The following is a 23,696-nucleotide window of genomic DNA, read 5'->3' as shown; positions in this document are numbered from 1 at the left end:
GGACAGGAAAGCTTCAGGTTTTAATGATTGGTTTTCAGCAGGAAAATTGCCACAAGGACCAAGAAGGTGGTCCTGTGGTACTTCCTTCTTCCATACTCCTTATAGGTGCATTAGAGTTCCTCATTTTCCTCCCATATCCTAGCGTCTAGGCATTCTGGAAAATGTAATTTTTACCTTTCCAGTTGAGGAAAGCACAACTAGGAGGATGGAACAGACGTTGGGTGAGTTAAAAACGTGAGAGTTTTTCTCAGTTGTCTGATGACTGTTGTATGTCCCTTTATATTCAGAAGTGTTTCTCAGAAGCTGATAGAAAGCTGTGTGCATAAGTGGGGCTTCTTGACCAAGCTTCCCGGGGGTGATAGGGCAGGATCACGTCACTGGGAATACCCACTGTCATGTTTTCAAGTCTTCCTTGGGCTTTGCTGCCCAGCCTGCTGTAAGCTGAGAGAGGCTGAGAGCGGGTTCGGTGTCTGGAGAGTCCACTGAGCTCCCCTACCCTCTGTGTGGTACTGCTGCCTTCAGGTGTGTTGTGTAACTACCAGGTCTAGGAATCTGCCCCACTCTCCTCAGAGAGGAGATCTTTCATCTTTGCCACGGTGGATGAGGGTCCATTGACCCAGGAGTGTGGTATGGAGTGGTTATTTGCTTTGCTTTGTAATAGATTGTCAGCTAGTTGTACTTCGGAGTTACCAAGGTATCTCTTGTTATCAACAACATCTGCAGTATAAAGTAGGTTACTTCTCAGATATCCCTGTGCCTGGCTTAGGATTCAGCACTCTTGTGTTGGCTAAGCTCATTTTCACTTATCCGTCCATGTTCAGCTTCCAAGATTTTGTCGTTTTCCCTTTGCCTTTGTCATTGTGAATTTGTGCCTTTGCTTGTTTTAGTTGGGTTTCTGGAGTCATGTGTAATGTGATGTTTTAACCCAGAAGTTTCGGGAGTCCTGTTTAATGTGACATTTTTACCCTGAAGCTGTATCATGTACTCTTGGAGCGCTGTGTATCAAGAAGGCTGCCGACAAATTTGATGTGTTAAGACAATTCTATATGATTGATTGATTCCCTCATGAGAGTGGAGTCTCTTTGTGGACAGGGTTAGTGTCTGACTTTGTTTCCTGTTGCATCAGTACATTTTTCCAGTACCCTCTAGGCTCTTCTAAGATAATTATTGACTTAATGATTACCATTTTCTCAGGAGGCTATTTTCCTACAAGATTGGGTTGTGTGAAACCCATAGAGGAGCAGTAAAGTAGTCATACTAGTAATTTCTAACTTGTTTTTCTGATTTAATTTCCTTCAAAGTATTGATTATCTCTGCCATATATAAATGTGTTTACTGTGTGCCTCTGCCTACCAGAAAATACCTTCCATAAGAGCAGGGACTTGTTATATTTTGTTCACTGCTGGTTTCCAAGCCCTCTGATAAATGGTCAGGCACACAGTGGCGGTTACTGTTTTTTTTTTTTTTTTTTTTCCTTAATAAGTCAATTTTTGTTAGGATTTAAGGTCTAAGTCTGTGCTATAAGCAAGCACAGAAGTAACTATGTGAATCTCTTTCGTTCGAAGAAATAGATGTGAGGTCCAGTTTGAGTCTTATTTGGTATTTTTCCTAATTATAATCTAATTTCAATTAGGTTTTGCCTGATTGTGATTGGATTCCTGCTAATTTGTTGACTGCTCAGCTTATTGAATAACTAGCAAAATTTTACTCCCACAAAAAAATATTAATTTCAACCTTTGGGCTTGTATAGAAGCATCTTAGTCCTTTTACTTGTGCCAGAGGAGACCCTCGTTCATGGAAATTGTGATCATATGACTTTCTAGAGATTTTGTGTATTACATTGAGCTTAATTGCAGAGGAATTCATTTATTTTCCTCAGTAAAACTACTGTTGATCACATTCCTTTTTCCTTTGGAAAGGAAGATACTTTGGGGACAGAATTGAAGCTGGTGAATGAATATTGGAGCAAATGTTTATTTAACAGCGTTTTGAGTACATTGTTATTTGAAATAGATGAGTTTAACTAAAGACAAGGTTTGTGTTTGGGTATATTAATAATCCTTACCTTAAATTCAAAGGGAAGTTAATTTTTTCTTAAAAAGCCTAGACCATGGTTAGATAGATGGTAAAGGCCATGTTCATTTTGAACTCCAGGTGTGAAGAGAGCCTCAGAAGTTGCACTGATAGTCACTTGAATAATTGCTGTCGTGTGGAGTGGTGTCCAGCTGCCATCAGACAACTGTCAGAAGAATCTTACGGTGTATCCCAGCACAGGGCTCAAACAGCTGGCCATACTTGGCCTGGCTGTCCGTGTAGAGTAGGTCTCTTCTGGGGGATTTAAAATCCTTGCTTTGTGGTTATGTTAGAAATAACGGTTTATATAGAATGGTTTCTGTTGGGTTATCTGGCTGTAGGTGAAAAACGAAATAGCTTTTCCATTTCACCCTCTGTCATTTATTTGTTTTTTCTAAATAAGAATGGTCCTGAAGTGAAATGTTAGTGCTGAGTGCTGAGTTAAGAAAGGCAGCTGGACAGAGAAGGGGTGTCATTGGCATGGATTTCTTGTGTTCATTTTTCATTTTTTTTTTATCATCTCATTTCTATCTAGGGTATCACGATACGTGCATTAGGGAAAATTTTCAATCTGTTTGTTGTGTCTGTTCTTCAAAAAAAATTTTTTAATGTTTTTATTTTTGAGAAAGAGACAGAGTGCAAGCAGACAGGGGCAGAGAGAGAGAGACAGAGAGAGAGAGACTCTAAAGCAGGCTCCAGGCTGTTAACACAGAGCTTACTGTGGGGCTTGAACCCGTGAACCCTGAGGTCATGACCTGAGCCGAAGTCAGACACTTAACCGACTGAGCCACCCAGGTGCCTCGAGCGTCTATTTTTCTATAAGATGAACCTGACAATCTTTAAGGGCTTCTCCCAATTGCTAAGAAGTGATCTAAGACACCAGAGTTGCATAGTATTTTGCTGTAGAATATTATGAGTGGATTTTAAAACTGACTTGAGAGTGGTCTATTTTTGGTTTCCTTACACTATTCTTTTGCCTGACCTGTTAAAGTAGTAATAAAAAACCCCACATACTTGTATTTCTATTATTTATTTAGAAGCATGAATATTCCTGGTCTGGTTTTTTGTTTTGTTTTTGTTTTGTTTGTCAAATTTAGAGCTTTTACAATTCTATATTCTTAAGTCTCTCAGTATTTGTTGAACACAAATTTTTGCCCTTGTCCATGCTTGGTTATATGCAGCATAATAATCTTTGGTGAATTTCATGGAAATGACATTTAATATCCAGAAACTTTATTTATTTACTTACTTTCTTACATACATACAGAAACTACATACCTTTCTAGGTATGTAATTATTAGAACAACTGAGAGACCATCTATAATTTGGGTCTCTTATTTTGAATTGCTTAATGGAACTCTTTGTACCCATATATACTCTATATATGAAAATCAAAGAACAAGGGCAAAAGGGCTTTTTTTGAGAAAATACATTGAAAATTACGGCACTTGTGACAGAAGGAAACCAAACCGAAGCAAAGCATGTGTATAGTTCCTATCCTGAAAACTAACACAGATTCTTTGTTCACAGATACATTGTAGGTGATACAGAGAAGCTGAGCTCCAGGGTGGGTGCTTGGCTGGCTGGGTCAGTAGAGCATGTGACTTAATCTCAGGGTCTTGAGTTCAAACCTCATGTGGAGCTTACTTAAAATTTAAAAAAAAAAAAAAAGTTAAGCTCTAAGATTTTTTTTGTAGTTGTGCTACTGGCCAAACTAGACAATTCATTTAGCTGAGCATTTGTGATACAAACTGACCTGTGTGACCAACAAAATGTTAACAGAAGGGCAATAATTTGCCATTATCTAATTAAACTGTTGTGTAATGAGTTTCAGATTATGTTCTAAGTGTGTGTCCCTTTAAGTTTACTTCTTGGTTTCTGTTTTACACTAGTTCTTTGTTACTGTTTAAGTGGTTAATTATATTAATTCATTTTCAAATAGTTACTGTCATATGCTTATTAGGTCTTCAGTCACTTTCTGTGTGTTCTGTGTATGTAGTATGACTATTTAAAAAGTGCTCTACATTTATTACCTAGTAATGATGTATTTCCCCTAAGAGCTACCTTGAACATTCATTTTCTAGTGATTCTGTAATGGAGTGCATTTTATTTTTTAAATAAAAAACTTTTTTTTAAGTTTATATATTTGTTTTGAGAGAGAGAGACTGTGAGCTTGAACCAAAGAAGGGGAGAGAAAGAATCCTAAGCAGGTTCCATGTTTGCACAGAGCCCGATGTGGGGCTCAAGCTCACGAATCATGAGATCATGACCTGAGCCAAAATCAAGAGTTGAATGCTTAACCAACTGAGCCACCCAGGCACACCTCAAGTGCATTTTTGAATCTCCCATTTCTTTATTGGTGGAGGTTGTCGGAGTTGGGTTCACTTAGACAAAATGAAGGATACTTCAGTAGGAGACTTGAATCTTCCAAATGGAAAGGGTAGTGCAGACATCGAAGCAAGTTCAAGCACTGAGTTCCAGAGCCAGTAATTCAGTGCAGAAGCTAGGTTTGAAATTATGATCCTAAGACAAGTCAAGGTCAAAGAGGTGGTAGGATGAAAAACCAAGATGGTGAAAGCAGTGAAGTACAGTGGTGTTGTTGGTAAGTAGAAGGTGATCAGGAGTAATTCCGAAAGTGGCAAGTAAGCAGTTGCATTCAGGTTAGTCAGATAGACCCCAGGAGATTTTAGGGCTGGTTCCCAAAAGTTAATGGTACTAGGTTCTCTTGGGAAAGTATATCCATGCTGTATCATTGAAACTATGTCTGTTACTCTTGAGCCATTGCTATAGGATATTAACAGGAACGTAGGTGTCTCCTGTCAAGCTGAATATTTAATGGTCATATATTTGATTGGACCTGGTTACTTGTTATGCCTGGTGAAATTCAAGTTTTCTTGAAATGAAAGCTTTCGTTTTATTCATATTATTTTTATTAAGGGAAGCAATTTTTTTTTAAAGTTTATTTTATTTATTTTGAGAGAGAGTGAACTGGCAGGGTAGGGGCAGAGAGAGAATTCCAAGCAGGCTCTGTGCTGTCCGTGCACAGCCCAACACGGGGCTCGATCTTAGGAACCATGAGATCATGACCTGAGCTGAAATCAAGAATCGGACGCTTACCTGACTGAGCCACCCAGGTGCCCCTGAGGGAAGCAGTACTTAATTACGATAGAGTGTCAACTACATTTTATAAAGGTTTTCTGGGCTGCATTTGGAGTTTCGGTTCATCTGTAAGCATCTGCTGTAAACGAGCATGTTTTCTGACTTAATATTTAGCAGTGTGCATATTTCTAGTGGTAGATTCACATGCTGAATGAATGTAAATGAAAACACAGGAAAGTCTCCTTATCTGGAGGTAGGGAATAACTTAGGGTAGGTCAGCAACTATGAAGAAATCCAGTTAGGAAATATTGTCAAAGAGGGGCGTCTGGGTGGCTCATTGATTAAGTGTCCAACTTGAGCTCAGGTCATGATCTCAATGGTTCATGGGTTCGAGCCCCGTGTTGAGTTCTGCGCTGACAGCTCAGAGCCTGGAGCCTCCTTTGGATTCTGTGTCTCCCTATCTCTCTGCCCCCCCCCCCCCACACTCTGTCTTTCTCTCTCAAAAATAAACAACAGTAAAATATTGTCAAAGAAAAATGCCCACCATGCCCTTAAGCGATAGCTTCTGGTAACTTTGGTCTCCTGTCTCAGTTGCTGTTTGTTCCGGGGTAGCGTCAGATGCTACTCTATGCTTAGGTGGTGGCTATAGTCAATTAATGTGTTATGTTTTAGGATGTCAGTTCCACGGGTTTTTGTAATTTGACCAAGCACTGATAATTAGATCAAGACTTCCTGTGTCCTTTGTAATGAGTGAAAAATAATAATGCAGTTAGAAAACTGTCACAAGATTATGTGCTTTCTGCACAGCTCCCATGTGTCCTTGGTATTGGCAGCTCATGTGCCAGGTAAAACTCATTGATTCATAGCTTATTAGATGGAAAATTGCATGTGATCTTAATAATTTTCTTATGATACAGCCAGCCTAGGAAATTGGCAAGGGGATAGGGAGGGCCTCTGGTAATGTGAATTGTAGAGATGATAGAAGTATCACAGTTATTTTTTCCTTCTAGGAAAAAACATGGTATTTTTATATAGCGGGAAAAAGCAGAGTGAGTTTTTCTGGGGACTGTATGGGGGAATTTCTTTTAAGAATTACCAAAACAGTCATTATCTACAGATTGTGTAGAAGTTAGAGGGTAGTAAGTCATGGCCCTTGCCCTGAAAGAGTTTCAGTCTGTTGAAGTAGCCGAGTACATCCACAAACACGAGTTTGTATGGAAAGGGTAATATAAGATAGGTGCAAGGTGCAGTTATTTAACTCTCTTCCTTTTTCATCTTGTACCCGGGCACATAAAGCTTTTATTTGTAATTTTAAGCACATTTTCAACTTCTGACTTCTTTTCTGCCTAATTACTAATGTGACAGAGCTTTAAGAAAGAATTTGTAATGGAATAATTTATATTTTTACAGATTGGCAATGGTATAAGCAGCTAAGAACTTGACACCAAGTTTCGGCTGGTACCATTGGGTGGCTCAAGGTACCACACATCAGTATATCCTCCTCTCATCCATCCGCTTTACTCCACCACTCTTTGGTCTTGATTGTTGTTGCAGAATTCACCAAATTCTAGTCCTGTACTAGTGCACCATCTTACTTTTGACTTCTTGGATTTCCTGTACTTTTCAAGATGTTGCACGGTTTCTATCATTTACACTGTAACATTCTGAATTTGGAAATGTGCATGTTTCATTATCCATTAAATCAGTGAAATAAATAGAACATGCCATAGCCTATAAAATGGGTGTGATTTTTAAAATTCAGTATCCTTTCTGGCACAAAAACAGACACACAGACCAGTGGAATAGAATAGAGACTCCAGAATTGGACCCACAAAAGTATGGCCAACTCATCTTTGACAAAGCAGGAAAGAATATCCAATGGAAAACAGACAGTCTCTTTAACAAATGGTGCTGGGAGAACTGGACGGCAACATGCAGAAGAATGAAACTAGCTAGACGACTTTCTCACACCATTCACAAAAATAAACCCAAAATGGATAAAGGACCTGAATGTGAGACAGGAAACCATCAAAACCCTAGAGGAGAAAGCAGGAAAAAATCTCTTTCACCTCAGCAGCAGCAATTTCTTACTTGACACATCTCCAAAGGCAAGGGAATTAAAAGGAAAAATGAACTATTGGGACCTCATGAAGATAAAAAGCTTCTGCACAGCAAAGGAAACAACCAACAAAACTAAAAGGCAATCGACAGAATGGGAAAAGATACTTGCAAATGACATAGCGGACAAAGAGCTAGTACCCAAAATCTATAAAGAGGTCACCAAACTCCACACCCGAAAAACAAATGATCCAGTGAAGAAATGGGCAGAAAACATGAATAGACACTTCTCTAAAGAAGACATCCGGATGGCCAACAGGCACATGAAAAGATGCTCAACGTTGCTCCTCATCAGGAAAATACAAATCAAAACCACACTCAGATACCACCTCACGCCAGTCAGAGTGGCTAAAATGAACAAATCAGGAGACTATAGATGCTGGCGAGGATGTGGAGAAACGGGAACCCTCTTGCCCTGTTGGTGGGAATGCAAACTGGTGCAGCCACTCTGGAAAACAGTGTGGAGGTTCCTCAAAACATTAAAAATAGACCTACCCTATGACCCAGCAATAGCACTGCTAGGAATTTACCCAAGGGATACAGGAGCACTGATGCCTAGGGGCACCCGTACCCCAATGTTTATAGCAGCACTCTCAACAATAGCCAAATTATGGAAAGAGCCGAAATGTCCATCAACTGATGAATGGATAAAGAAATTGTGGTTTATATACACAATGGAATAGTATGTGGCAATGAGAAAGAATGAAATATGGCCCTTTGTAGCAACGTGGATGGAACTGGAGAGTGTGATGCTAAGTGAAATAAGTCATACAGAGAAAGACAGATACCATGTGTTTTCACTCTTATGTGGATCCTGAGAAACTTAACAGAAGACCATGGGGGAGGGGAAGGAAAAAAAAGAGAGGGAGGGAGGCAAACCATAAGAGACTCTTAAAAACTGAGAACAATCTGAGGGTTGATGGGGGGGGGGTAGGTGATGGGTATTCAGAAGGGCACCTGTTGGGATGAGCATTGGGTGTTGTATGGAAACCAATTTGACAATAAATTTCATATTAAAAAAAAAAATTCAGTATCCTTTCTGGTAGACCGTTTGGTTTCTGGGAAGCACAGGTTCTCTTTCCTGCCAAGAGGTACCACATTTGGAAGCACTACATAATGATCTGAGATTTAAATATTAGATACTGGTACCTAATAGTACCTAATATAGATACTGTGAGTATACAACTGACACTCAGTTCTGGTCCTCCTAGCAACCTGGCCTGGGCCACGTGCCTGTGAAAGACAGGCTTTCCTTCTCCCAGTCCAAAGTACCCCCCCCCCCCCCCACACACACACTGGATACTGGGGGGTGCGGAGATACTTGGACCTTGGGCCTGCCTCTAGCCAGACCTCACAGGCTCCTACTTGGCCAGGCTTCTAAACGTCAGCTTGCAACACCCCACCCCTGCTCCCTGGTTGTCCTTGGAGCCCCTTACCCCTTGGGACAAGGCAGTCCCCCACCACACAGGCCCCACAGGATAAGGCATATGGCAGGGAGGGCTGGCCTCACAGGCTGTGACCCCAGACTACAGACCTGGTCAGTTACCGGGTAAGACCCCTTCCCTGCCCAGGCAGGGGCAGACCCCGCCCTTCTCAAGACTCAGTCTTTCAGAACCTGTGGCAATTTCTGCCCATTGCCCCCACGCCCAGCCTGAATCTTACCAAGGCCCTCTCTGCCACCACCCAACCCCAGGCCCCAAATGTGGGCTCAGTCTGTAGCCCCTTAATTTATTCACTCACTCAGCAATAAATAAGCCACGTGTTATGCACAGACACACACACACACACACACGCACGCACAAAGATAGTGTAGTAGAATTTTTTGTGATTGTTAAGCAAGCCAGTATTTTTTGTGAATATTGTATAATCTGTAAAATATGAGTTTGTTTTAAATCATGTTTTATGACGTGTTTCTGCCCAGCTCTGCTCATTTATGTGGGACAGAACTCCTCACGAACACTGATTCTGTTCTAATGAATTCTCTGCTTTAGAACCTGGCCGTTGTATGAACTAAGCATTTTTGTTTTAAATTAATGACTGTATGGGATTGCTTTTTAACAACTAATTTTTCCCCTCTCCTGAACAAGACATCAGTGAAAGGATGCCATCTTGTGGTTTGTTAAAAATACAGAATTTAGGAAAAAAGTTACTGGGAAAGGACTGATGAGATTTTATATATATAGTTGTTCTATGATACCAAACGAGTAAGAGATGAATACTTTGGACAGGTTTTTTTTTTTCCATTTTATTTGAGTAGTATAAGATTAATTTAAAAATTCCTGTTAACTAAGGATTCCTCTTCTAGACCATTCTCAAACATCACTTGTAGAAACGTTCTTCGACAATAGCAGTTTAATTAAGAATTGTTATGGAGAATTTTGGTCTTGAGGCTTTCCTGGTGCCTAATAATTGTTTGGAATGAAAAAAATACTTTCCTTTAAAATATAATTATTTGACAAAATATATCCAAAGGAGCCTTAATTCTATAATATAGAACTTCATTTAATGAAAAGTGATGTAATTTAGAAGACAGAGAAACTTCAAATCTCATTTTGGAGGGTTAATAGTATAAACTGAAATAGTATTTCCTCGAGATATTAGGGAAGCCGTTATTTCTAAGTTAGGGAAATCTTAAAATCGCCTCTGTAAGAAATGGAAAGTGTTTGCAAGCCTGGGATCAGTTAGTTCTTATGTAATATTGAGGGAGTGTCTGCCTAAAATAAAACAGAAACAGACTCAGATATAGAGAACTAATATGGTTACCAGGGGGATGGGGGTTGGGTAAAATAGGTGAGGGGGATTAAGAGGTACAAACGAGTTATAAGTAAGCCATGGGGATATGTACAGTACAGTATAGGAAATGTGCTCCATAATAATGTAACAACTTTCTATGGTGACAGATGATAACTGCACGTATCATGGTAATAAGTATTTTGTAAATGAATATAAATGTCAAAATCATTGTGTTGAGCACCAGAAACTAATACATTGTGTATCAACTATACTTCAAATAAAAGTAAATTAAAAGATTTCTATATGATGTATTTTCAGGTCATAAAACTGCTTTTTAAAATAACTTCATTTTCATTTATTTAATCTCATTGTATATCTTGATTTATGTGTCCTGTGGGTCTTGGATTTAATGCTAATTTAATTTTATTTATTTATTTTAGCGTTTTATTCATTTTTGAGAGACAGAGGCAGAGTGCAAGTGGGGGAGGGGCAGAGAGAGGGAGATGCAGAATCCAAAGCAGGCTCCAGGCTCTGAGCTGTCAGCACAGAGCCCAGTGCGGGGCTCAAACCCACGGACTCTGAGATTATGACCTGAGCCGTAGTCGGCCGCTTAACCGACTGAACCACCCAGGCGCCCCATATTAATTGTATTTTAAAATAATACTTTTCTATTTCTTCAAAAACATCTTCTCTTATTGAAATATGTAGTGTCTCCTTATAGAACAAGAAGGGCATATGTTCTTAGTGACAGCCAAGATTTTGGAACAATGGCCTTATGGACTTCTTTTTTGACCTAGAATCATTAGTAATCATGGAAGGAAAGGCATTGAAAGAGAATGTTGTTATCCACCAGAGTTGTAGATGCAGTGCTCCTGAATTGCTCATCTAATTTTAGTAGATTATGGCAGCCTTTATTTAAACTGCATCTTCTTTTGTTTGCCCTTCAGCAAGGAGGGGGAAGGCTTCAAGTCAGGGGTATAATTTGGTATCTTGTACCTTTAAATGTCTTACAGTTATGCTAAGAAGGAATCGGATCTTAATGGAGCCCAGATCAAGCTTCGAGAATATGAAGCAGCATTGAATTCTAAAGATGCAGCTCTGGCCACTGCACTTGGTGACAAAAAAAGTTTAGAGGCAGATTTGGAGGATCTGAAGGATCAGATTGCCCAGGTAAGGCAAACTCTGCCTTTGAACCATATTGGGAGTTTAGTTGCTCCATCCGACTCGGTTGATTGATTGAGTTTTGAATTAAATTTGAAAATATTTTTTGTTTTTAAAATTTATCATGATTTTTTTTGTGGCTTACCTGAAAGATAGTCTTAACGCAGCTGACATACAAAGTATCTTCGCTTCTCAGTCATTGCACTTGTGGGTCATGCAGATCTTACTGGTGCTCTTTTTCGTTTTTGTTGTGCTTATGCTTATCTTTGCTCTCAAAACCTCTTTCGTTATTGCACCAAACTGTAAGATCGGAAAAGAAAAACTCATACCACTGCTCCACACGCAGGAAACAAATGAAAGTAGTGGTAAAAATCATCGGTATGTGCCTATTACTCGTTGGCAGTTACCAGATCTGAGAGGTTTTGGTGTGGCGTTCTGGGTGGGACCAGCAGTTGACTACACAGTTCTGTGATAAAGGTTGTAATAAGAGACTCTCATATATTGGTAAAAGAGAAGATAAAGATAAGAGATACGGAAGTTTTAAGACTTGATTAGATTCAGTCCATAGGTGTCTATTAAATTCATTACTAAATAATCGCTTTGTGATTTTCATCAATTTTTTTCCCTTATATTAGTTGGAAGCCTCCTTAGCTGCTGCCAAGAAACAGTTAGCAGATGAAACTTTACTTAAAGTGGATTTAGAGAATCGCTGTCAGAGCCTTACTGAGGACCTGGAGTTTCGTAAAAACATGTATGAGGAGGTAACTGTATAGTTTTGTTTTTGTAAGAAATGGGGGGATCCTAAAAGATTTGTTCTAACCATATATATATATATAAAGTTGGAGGGGTTTTCTAGATGAATTATTCAAGGCACTGCTGCTGAAATGTTGTATGTAAGAACTCAAACTCTTAAGATAAACAGATAGGATTTCACTTTATCTGATTCATAGAGGCTTGGTCATAGCAGTTAATATCAACCTGTTTAAGCATTTGTATTAGTTATCTGTTGCTTCGTTAATAAGTTACTCTAAAATTTACCAACTTTAAACCACAGATCTCTGTTATGTCACAGTTTCTGAAGGTCAGGAATCTGAGAGCTGCTTAACTAACTGCCTTGTTATTAGAGTCTCTCATGAGGCTGCCGTCAGGCTTTCATCCTGGACGGAGGAACCGCTTCTGAGCTCATGCACAGGTTGCTGGCATGAAGAGTCACTTCATCTTGGGCTTTTCCACGGGGCTGCTCATGATGAGAGAGAAAGAGAGAATGCAAGACAGAAGCCTCATTATCTGCTATAACCTTTCTAATCCCACAGAGTGATGTACCATCACTCTCTTACCACACAGACCAACCATGATGCACTGTGGGATTCTACAAGGGTGTGACTGTCAGGAGGCAGCAATCAAGATTGGGGATCATCTTGAAGGCAGGCTGCCCACAGCATTTACAGTTATATATGTATATTTTAAAATATTGTTTACAAGCCTTGACTTCTGTGGTCAAGCCTTGGTTGGGGAAGGTAGCAGCTGTTGCCAAAAAACAAGTAATAAAATTGAAGAGAACGGGGAATGTACGTATATTTTCTCAAAATTGAAGAGGATTGGAATGAACCCAGGGTATATGGAACCTGCAATTAAATACTTCATGATTTTAGAGGTAATATAATTTTTGAAAACTGTTAACAGTGATGTAAAAAATGGGGAATTAGTGTGGAACTTAAAATTTTTTGTTAATTGGCGAAAAAAATAATAAAATAGAAATTTGACTATTTTTGTAACTACATGCTATTAAAACATACAGGTATGGGGGGCACAGTGCACTTACTGGGCAAACAGACTTTGGACAACTCTTGAGTCATTTATTTAAAAGTGAAATACTAATACTTGCTATTTTTTTCTTAGAAGAGTGGTGACCATCAAAGTGGAATATTTTGTGTAGTTCCTTGTAAAGATTATAGCGAATGCTGTCATTTAATTGTTAACTACAGCTTTGCTTTATAAATGGAGATATTTTTATATTAAGTTGACTTACATTATTGTTTTGTTTTGATAAAATTGCCGATGGTGTATCATTACTTAGTTTTTATGCTGTGTGTGGACTCCTGCATCTTTAAACCAAGAATAGGGTATTGTTTTTTCCTTTGCAAGTCACGGATTCTACATAAAATAATAAATGAAAAATGGCACCAACAAAAAGTAGTATTTTGGGGGTTGCATAGCATCTTTGAATATTTTGGGTTTTGCCTTTTATGAGAGAATGAATGTAAAATATTCATGTTTTTAACAGAGGATATAATACTTTTCAATAATTATACTTAAGTTCCTTACTATGAACAATTAAGGATTAGGAGGCGAGAAAGAGGAAGATGAAAAACAGGAAGAGGAGGAAAGGAGGTAGACAAAGGGCAAAATCAGTAGGTGTTTAGTATTTGTTGAACTAAAAACCTTTCATTTGCGTGTTTTCATGATTTAAGTGTCATTTGCTTCATCAAGTTTATGTCAGCCCTGGGAGACAGAACTGGAATTTGAACCCTGGTTTTCAGATTCTGTCAAGCGCATTTTCCTCTGCAATGAACATTTAAAAGGAAGATGAGGAAATGCATAGGGAACCACGTGCAGGAAGAGGACACAAAAACAAATGTCGGTGGGTTATATCCCCCTCTTGTGGCCTCTTGAATTATTGCCATTAAAGACAGCTCTTTTGTATTTCCAGCGCTAGAAGCTGGAATGGAGGTTTTATTTTGGGACTTGTCTTTCTAGGCATCCTAGTTTTGGATACTTCTTTATAACATAAAGTGAAGGATTATGCCTACTATTTCTGATCTTAAATAGTGAATGATCATATGTACTTGAGAGAGTAAAGTAATATTGTTAATTTTTTTTTTTTTTAAACATTTATTTCTTTTTGGTAGAGAGAGAGAGAGCGAGCAAGCATGTGAGCAGGGAGGGGAGAGAGTGAGAGAGTGAGAATCCCAAGCAGGCCTTGCACTGTGAGCACAGAGCCTCATGTGGGTCTGGAACTCACAAACCATGAGATTGTGACCTGAGTTGGACGCTTAACTGACCGAGCCACCAAGGTGCCCCATTGTTAGTACAGTTTCATATCAGTTGATATTCATACCTTAGCACCAGCTGTTAAAATAAGTCACATAAATTAGCTTGCATCTTAGTATGTTTAAGTAGATAGTTTTATTATACATAAATCTTGTAGTTAAAGTTGCCCCGGTTGGCAAGTTTAACTTTTCACGTGGGTTTTTTCTAGAGATGTCCTGAGGATCATCATTACACCAGTGTAGAAAGACAGATGGTAATCAGTGCACATAGTTAATCCATGGTTGCATGGTACTTTTGTAAGTCTTCACGCCGTTCCTGGTCTTGAGAGAAGTATATAGCTGTGCCACTGAAAAGAAACACAAAATTCTTAGGGCTCTCGTTTCTGTCATTAGTTCCATCTCACAAATCTCCTTTGCAAGCAAAGGCAAAAGCGAGGTCTTTTCACCTGCCCGCTGTAGGAGAGACAAAGGGAGGTTAGCGTGTAACACTTAAAGTGGCCCAGATGTTGCTTGGATTGGTACTAGTGCAGCCGCGGTAGGTAACTTGGTTTCGTGTAATTGTTTCCCCCAGGAGATTAACGAGACCAGGAGGAAGCATGAAACTCGCTTGGTGGAGGTGGATTCTGGACGTCAGATTGAGTATGAGTACAAGCTGGCTCAGGCCCTTCACGAGATGCGAGAGCAACACGATGCCCAAGTGAAGCTGTACAAGGAGGAGCTGGAGCAGACTTACCATGCCAAAGTGAGCGGTCTCCTGTGAGCACGGGCTTGAGTCCTGAGAACCCTTGCATCAGGCACCCTGAAGAATATGACTTGATGGTTGCCTTGTTCTAGTTTTCCTAAATGAGTTCCTCTAGTCTCTATGAAAATAGAAAATGGACTTAAAAAAAGTTTTTTTTAATGTTTATTCATTTTTGAGAGACACAGACAGTGCGTGAGCGGGGAAGGGCCAGAGAGAGGGAGACACAGATCCGAAGCAGGCTCTGGGCTCTGAGCTGTCAGCCTAGAGCCCGATGCAGGGCTTGAACTCATGGACCATGAGATCATGACCTGAGCCAAAGTCGGCCACTTAACCGACTGAGCCACTGCGGCGCCTCGAAAATGGACTTTTTAAAAAAGTTTTCTATAACGTAAATGATACTAGAAATTATTCAAAGAAAGTAGGGTTATTTCACCCATATCAGGGGTAAGGGTTTCTTAATAGAGGTAAGTTGTGTCTTAATAGTTAAACCCAAGCCTTCTGAAAATACTTCCCTCCCCGTGGCCAGTACTAATCATGCTGTCCTACATGTGCATTTAACAGCGAATGAATGTCAGACGGCACCTCGTTCTGACTTGCATGGCATCATTGTGCATTGGTTGCGACCACCACAACTCAAGCTTTTTTGAACAGAGGCTAAATGGGAAGTGTGGTATTTCTTCCTCTGCCGCCATTATTCATCTAAAAATACTGTAGAAACTTTCCACTTGTGTTAGCAGATCATGCAAAAATCTTTAACACCAATGAGTGTAGGCTTTCCTCATAAAGGATTTTATCCCAGTGTGTGAAATGTAAATGATTTGATTAAAAAGAGTTAGTGGAAGACTTAGAAAAATTAAGGTCATCGAAATGTTGAATATAATTTCTGTTGAATGGCCTCAAACTGTTGATGTTGCTTTGAATTCATTTCTGAAGTAGTCCTTGGCTAGTGAAAGGGAGGGATCTTTGAAACCTTACATTGAATTGTCTGATACTCCATACTAGGCATTGTGCTGGGCAGTGAAGGAGCCAAAGTATAACGTAGGTTTCGTCCGTCACATAGACTGTGTCCCCAGAGGGAGCCAACAGACTAACAACGTCAGAAAAATGTGTCTGAGGCACACGCAGAGCTGAATGCTATGGGCATTTGGAGAAATAGGATGTTTCTGTCTAAGGGGCTATATTTTGCTTCTGAAAGGAAGTGTTCTACTTGGTGGGAAATAATCTATAAGTTAGTACTCTCTGCTTTTGGCTTTATCTTTTTTTTTTTTTTTTTTTTTTAAGTTTATTTATTTTGAGAGAATCCCAAGCAGGCTCCACACTGTCAGCTTGGAGCCACATGTGGGGCTGGAACTTACGAACGGTGAGATCATGACCTGAGCCGAGAGATCAAGAGTCAGACAGTTAACCGACTGGGCCTCCCAGGCGCCCCTGGCTTTATCTTCTCTAATTAGATTTGGTGGGTTAGAGATATGTGATGTTTATTTTTCTACAGACATCACCCACAATTAAGTTGCTAGTACCCAGTCTCCTCATTAGCAGTATTACCTAACACATTAGAAATAGGTAAAATATGTAAGTAATAAACTTTGGGGAGAGAACCTCATGTATTACCATTATTAAGCTCATATGTTGGGAATTGAACCTAAAGTCAGAAAGACGTGTAAGATAATTCATACCATGCCAGCAAACTTCATGATGCTTTTCCTGTTTCATCAGCCAGTTACTAGTAGGGCTTAGGTTTGAACCGAAATGCCTTGAGATGAATCATACTTCCTCATTGTTTGCTCTAAGTCACTAGATAAGGCTGACTCTTGTTTGTTCTTCTTTTAGCTGGAGAATGCCAGACTGTCATCAGAGATGAATACTTCTACTGTCAACAGTGCCAGGGAAGAGCTGATGGAAAGTCGTATGAGAATTGAGAGCCTTTCGTCTCAGCTTTCCAATCTACAGAAAGAGGTTAGTAAGTGTCTTCTTCCAAGAATAATGTAAGCTGCTCTTGAAGGCCACCTTGACCACTGTCGTCCACCTGCTTGGCTCAGCCTGATGTCATTGTGCAGAGAGCATCGTAGTTTTCTACACTCTTGTGTCACGGGGCTTTCCTGGTTTGTTCATTTTGCACTACATAAACGTCCCCTGGGTAGGACTGTTACTCCTAAATTAATAGATTACCCAGAACTGAAGAGGTTTCCCTTAGGAAGTGACATGCTGATTTATTTCTAGGGCTTACCCCTTGGACCCAGATTTTCTGAACCATCTAGCAGCCTCATCCTTTTTCTTCACATTTGGAAGCCTTAATAAGAAAAACATGCAAAAATTCTTTGTGAGTGGTAAATGCTTTGTGATTTTGGACAGATTCTCTCAATGTTTGAACTACGTAATAATTAGGGTCATCAGATGTAGCATTAGTTGCCTATTAAGAATTTAGCAACTGATTCATTCGTCAGTATACCTAAGTTGCAAATGATGACATTGCTGGTTGTGCTGACGAAGTGCCTCCCAGTTGTGATGGGGCCCTGAAGGTGCATCTCCAGGCGGTGGGGACGCCGCTCGAAACCGGTCTCAGTGTACGCGTGGTATTGATGTGGACACAAAGTACACAAGCGACTACTTAAGTATGCAGAATGCTTTGATAATCTGCCGCTCACCTTAATTACTTGGGAAGTAATTTCAGCCTCCGTTTCCCGTCAGGGAGGAAATTTTTGTTGTTTTAAATTTTCCCCATAAGAATAAACTCTATTCTTGATCAAGTTTTCCTTCCGTTTTATTTTATTTTATTTTATTTTATTTTATTTTATTTTATTTTATTTTATTTTATTTTATTTTATTTTTATTTTATTATTTTTAGTAAAATGTTTTTCTGATTATAAAACTGAAGACTTTTTTTTGCAAGAATTTAGAAAACAAGGTAAACAGTGAGTTACATAAAATGGGGTAATGTAAAAAAAAAAAAAGCGGGGGGCGGGGCATCTGGGTGGCTCAATGGGTAGAGCATCTGACTTTGGCTCAGGTCATGATCTCGCGGTCCGTGAGTTCGAGCCCTTCATCGGGCCCTGTGCTGACAGCTCAGAGCCTGGAGCCTGCTTCTGATTCTGTGTCTGCCTCTCTCTCTGCCCTTCCCCCGCTCATGCTTTATCTCTCTCACTCTCAAAAATGAATACATGTTAAAAAAAAAATTAAAAAAAAAAAAGAAAGAAACTTGTACATTGCTTGTTTTGTGTACTTTATTATTCATGACATAATTTAAAAAATTATTTTAGACCTATTTTGTCCTGACAGTATTTTGAAGTTTTCATGTAGCAATAGGACTACAAGGATCTTTGAGTTCACTCAGTCCGCACATAATCTTAGGCCAAAGGCGGAGAAGTGATTGAGTTCACTCAGTCTGACACAGATCTAGGTGAGTTTAAATACCTTGCCCAAGAGGCTGCAGGCTGATAGATGGGTTTTTCTCCTAGTTCCCTGTTTTTCCTTTTACCCCTCATACTCTTTAAAGATAATCTTTTTTTCCTTTGCACCATCTTAAGAGCTACCTTTCCAAAAAAAATAGGCTTCTGTGTTCCTACTATGTGTTGACATTTACTATTTTTCTCCATTTAATAAATCATACTCTAGTCATCCCCTTTCTCTGAATTTCACATGGCCCCTACACTTTTTTTTCTTGGCAGCTGCATATTCCACTTAGTTATGCTAGGTATAGATGTTTTACAGACAGAGGCACAGACTTGCCTGTTAAATAGTGATAGGTTGTGAAACTTGGTAGCCACCTTTCCTGACTCAGGCTCAGGGCTGTTTCCCTCTTGGCTTCTTAGTTATACTCCTGTCCTTGACAGTTTTTTGTTAACTTCTGGTTAATGGTCTTTAAACAGTGTTAGGCGGGGCCCTGGGGGTTTCCAGGAGCTAACTCCTTACGAAATAGGAGAGATGCACCTCCTTCAGCCAGAATAGTTTTAAATTTCTTTGACTTTGGGGAGCTGGAGGGGGCGGGGTGTCCTTCCTCTATTCATTACTGGTATCAGATTTTATGGTAAGTAATATATCTTGAGGAGTGTCTTCATTAGTTCATAAACTTTAGCCTCTTAGAAAGAGAAGCAAAAAGCCACCCCTCCCAGTATTTCCCATTGTGTATTTTAACTGCATTTGTTGTTGGGCCATACCTGTTTCCTCATGCTGCCTCTTAGGCCATACAGTTTCCTTTTGGTTATTTGACTTATGCTAGTGAGGTATTTCTTAAACTTGATTTAAAATTGACATAGCCTTGGGGCACCTGGCTGGCTCAGGCGGTAGAGCATGAGACTCTTGATCTCAGGGTTGGAAATTTGAGCCCACGTTGGGTGTAGAGATTGCTTAAACATAAAAAAAATAATAATACTAAAAAAATAAAATTGACATAGCCTTTAAAATGCTGACTTAAAATATTTTTAAATAACATAGATACGATAGTAGTAGTCTGTTTTGAAATTAGGAATTTCGTTTATTGCTTACAGCATTTCTTTTATTTCTGTCTAGTTTTTTAGTGGCCAAATTACTTGGTTGATCACAGTCTGTCTGGCTTGCAGAAGACTCTCCATTAGCACTTTGAAAGCACCTCTAAGTTGTTTTTTTTTTTTCTTTCTAACATTCAGACTCTGGAAGCTTCTATTGTAGCTAGACCCTAATAAACTAGTACAATTATGTTACATACTATTAAAACAAACAAACAAACAAACAAGACCCAGCAGAAGTCAGCTGTAAAGTATTTTAGAGTGAGGGGTAGGATCATACATGTAGATAATCTAGTTTGACTTCTTCATTTTTCAAATGTGGATACTGGTTTAGTGAGGTTAGTTACAGCTTGCCCAGAGTTTTGAAGGTACTTAATGGCAGACTTGCAAGAAGAATCTAGGTCTGTCTCTCATGTTGTATTCTTTGTGTACAGGTGTTGTGTAGCTATTTAAAATATCATTTATTTCTAGGGTTGCCTGGGTGGCTTGCTTGAGTATCCAACTCTTGATTTTGGCTCACATCATGATCCTGGGATTGTGGGATCGAGCCCTGCATCATGTTTCATGCTGAGCTTGGAACTTCCTTGAGATTCTCTGTTTCTCTCACTCTCTATCTGTCTCTCTCCCTCTGTCCCTCAACTCTACTTGTGCTCTCTCTCTCTCTAAAATTAAAAATATATATATACAATTTATTTCTAAATGATTCAGAGTAACTTTAAAACTTTTTTATACCTTGATTTTGTTTTTTCCCCACTTATATAGCTCTGTAATATCAGAGGCAGAAAAGTAGAGACATTTTTAGGTTTACAAATCTGGGCTCAGAGGTTACCTCTGAATCTTGGGTACTTCATGCCTTTCATCAACTCCTTTAATGTTTGTTTATTTTGCAAGAGAATGAGCAAGAGCTTGGGCAGGGGAGGGAAAGAGATAGAGTTCCAAGCAGGCTCCTCACTGTTAGTACAGAGCCTGACACGGGGCTCAAACCCAGAAACCGTGAGATCATGACCAGACCCAAAACAAAGAATTGGATGCTTAACCAGTTGAGCCACCCAGGCGCCCCTGCAAATGCAGTTTAAATGCAAGTTTTCGAGGTAGGGATTATGTTTAGTATCACTCTTAAGATGAATGCCTGCTTCTGATATGGACTGTCAGATGCTGCTCTAGATTTTAATTAATTATTTTTTAAATTACCTTTTTATTTTGGCATAATTCTGGATTTACAGAAAAGTTAGAAAGGTAGTACAGGCAGTTCCCCTGTCTCCCTCAACCAGTTTTCCCCCATTGTAAGCATCTTATATTATCATGGTATATTTGTCAAAATGAAAGCGCTGCTGTTGGTACAGTACTACTGACTAGACCGCAGACTATTTGGATTTTATCACATTTTCTATTGCACTTGTTTTCCTTCTCCAGGGTACCACCTGTCTCCCTAGTCTCATCAGGCCTGTGACAGTTTCTTAGGCTTTCCTTGTTTTTTTATGACCTTGAGAGTGTTGAGAAGAACTGGCCACTTACCGTGTATACTGTCTCCCAATCTGGGTTTGTGTGGTGTTTTTCTCATGATTAGACTGGGGTTCTGGGTTTTAAGTGCCTTTCTTGTCTCATCATGTCAGGGGTCACATGACATCATTGGTGATACTAACCTTCATCACTGGTTAAGGTAGTGTTTGCCAGGTTTCTCCACTGTCATTACCATTTCTTTCTTTTTATACTCTGTTCTTGGAAAGCAACCCACTAAGTCCAGCCCACTGTTGAGGGTTAAGGGATGGGAAATAAGCTCTCCATCCTGAAGGGGTATCTACATTTATTATTAAGTGGAATTCCCTAGTAAAGATGTGTCTCTTCTTTTTAAAAGTTATTTATATTTTATTCATTCATTTTGTTTATATTAGTATGGACTCATGGATATTTATTTTATCTTTTGGGTTAATCCAATTCTACATTCCTTTATTGGCTTAGATGGTCCCAGCTTTGGCTATTAGGAGTTCTGTCAGATTGCCTATCATGTCCCCCCCTTTTTAAGCACTTCTTTACTTTCTAGTACTGTAAGATACTCCAGGTTCATCTTGTATTTTCCCTGCACTAGCCCTAGAATCAGACATTTCTCCATGGAGCCTTGGTTCTTTTTATTAGAGAATAGTATATAGAAATGATGATCTGGACACTGAGTGTCTCACTGGTCTGGGGTGTCATTGCTTCTAGGCCCTTTTGTGGATGGAGCTAGCTGACATAGGTATTATGCTAAGCCGAGTTTACACACTTTCTATAATGTATTTCTGTCCACTTGTATTTATATTAAACAAAACCCAAGTTAATATAGATGTTTCTGACTAACCCCATCCCACAGGGTTCATTTTAGGTTTTCTTGTTTGCTTGTCTATAATTTTTCTCTTTGAGAGTAAAAAAACCTAGTTTCTCCCATCCTGTTTACTTATTTGTTCAACCCAAGTATAGATGTAAAGCACTTTCAAAAATTTTAACCCATACCCCTGTGAGAAACACATAAACCGATTAAAGGGTAGTGTTTCTGCACAGTGTAGATCCTCTTGATTTTTAGCCTTCTAGGTTTAATTTTTGCACGATACATGCCCTTTGGATTCTGCTCTGATGCAGCTACTTGTGATTCTAAGGGTGTGAACTATCTATCAGGCTTTTTGAGTTGATCACCTTTGTCATTTTTTGAGGTTACTGAGATGAATTCTGTCTTGGAGAAATGCAGAAGAATAATAACCTAGTGAGCCACAAGGTTCTCAGATGAACTTTCTGGCTTAGGCTGTGTGATTTCTCATTTTTTTAAATACCAAATGCAAAGTTTTATGCTTAAAATAGTATCTTACAAACCACACTATATTGTACAGTCTTTGTATGCTGCCTGATCATGAGAGTGCAGCAGTGCTAAAGGGACACTGTCCCTGGGAGTTACCAGAATCCCTTTCTGTGATTTCTGCATAATTCCAGCAGTTCTCCAAAGCATACTTTCACCCTTAGGTTTCTTTTGTCAGTGAGTTTCCTACCTTTTTCGTTCTTTACCACTGAGTTTCCTATCTTTTTTGTTCTTTACTTTTGTTAATTTATACTTTTGAGTGAAAAGGTTTTTAGGGGAGCCAGACTTGACTTTTACTAAAACCACAACTTTTAAAATTTTGTTTTATTTGGCTAAATACAGAAAAATTATATGTATGTTTATGACATACTGCATTTGAAGAATTTACCTCTTTTTAAAATCTTTTACAAGTCAAAACTTCCCAAGGGCTGTATTTTGCATTTGAGAGATTTTGGTTTTTAATTTTTTTTTAAGTTTACTTATTTTGAGAGATAGAGAATGTAAGTGGGAAGGGACTGAGAAAGAGGGAGATCATATATCTATCGATCTTAACAAAAAATATTCAGGCAGTCTTCTTATTTTATGTGTTGAGAGAGCCAGCCTGAGTGGGGGAGGGGCAGAGGAAGAGGGATAGAGAGAATCTTTTATTTATTTATTTATTTATTTATTTATTTATTTATTTATTTATTTATTTTTGAAAATTTTTAGCTTTCTTTGTTTTCCCATCCAGGAAATGGTTTAAGATAGGTGCTTTGTGCTAATGTTGAAACATTCCTAGAAAGTAATTGTGTTCCCTTGACTCTGAAGTCTAGAGCATGTTTGGAGAGGATTCAAGAGTTGGAGGACTTGCTCGCTAAAGAAAGAGACAACTCTAGACGCATGCTGTCTGACAAAGAGCGAGAGATGGCGGAAATAAGGGATCAGATGCAGCAACAGCTCAATGATTATGAACAACTTCTTGATGTAAAGTTAGCCCTGGACATGGAAATCAGTGCTTACAGGAAGCTCTTAGAGGGCGAAGAGGAGAGGTAAGTGACTTCGGTGTCACTCTGCCCCATACTTTTTGTCCTTCCCCTTTTTATTTAAGAGTAGTAAATAGGATTGAGCTTTTGCAAAAATTTTATTTTAACATTTAAGGCAACCTTAAATATTTTCTCTGTCATATTTTAACACTGGAGTATAGATATAAATAGAAATGGACCATCTATCTCTCTCTCAACAACAAAAATATTCAAGCAGTCTTTTTTATTGTATTGTATTCTATCGTATTCTATTTTATTTTATTGTTTGAGAAACCGAGCATGAGTGGGGGAGAGGCCAGAGGAAGGGGGATAGATTTTTTGTTTTTGGAATTTTTTTTAGCTTTATTGAGATATAATTGACAAATAGAATTGCAATATATTGAAAGTGTACAA

At 39.0% G+C, this 23,696-nt stretch overlaps 1 protein-coding gene across 1 annotated transcript in view; it reads left to right on the top strand.

Moving 5' to 3' along the window:
* Window positions 1-23,696, top strand: part of LMNB1 (lamin B1) — a 57,231-nt gene that overhangs the window by 17,368 nt on the left and 16,167 nt on the right. The window contains exons 2-6 of the mRNA XM_086705135.1: window positions 11,037-11,193; window positions 11,820-11,945; window positions 14,806-14,976; window positions 16,807-16,932; window positions 23,089-23,309. Coding sequence (XP_086561261.1) covers window positions 11,037-11,193; window positions 11,820-11,945; window positions 14,806-14,976; window positions 16,807-16,932; window positions 23,089-23,309 — 801 coding nt within the window. The remainder of the gene's footprint in view (window positions 1-11,036; window positions 11,194-11,819; window positions 11,946-14,805; window positions 14,977-16,806; window positions 16,933-23,088; window positions 23,310-23,696) is intronic.

Source organism: Puma concolor, chromosome A1, assembly GCF_028749965.1.
Source record: "Puma concolor isolate L17-30 chromosome A1, mPumCon1.1.hap2, whole genome shotgun sequence".
Taxonomy (NCBI): domain Eukaryota; kingdom Metazoa; phylum Chordata; class Mammalia; order Carnivora; family Felidae; genus Puma; species Puma concolor.
Note: the sequence above shows the minus strand (reverse complement) of the source record. Positions and strands in the feature narration are given on the sequence as shown.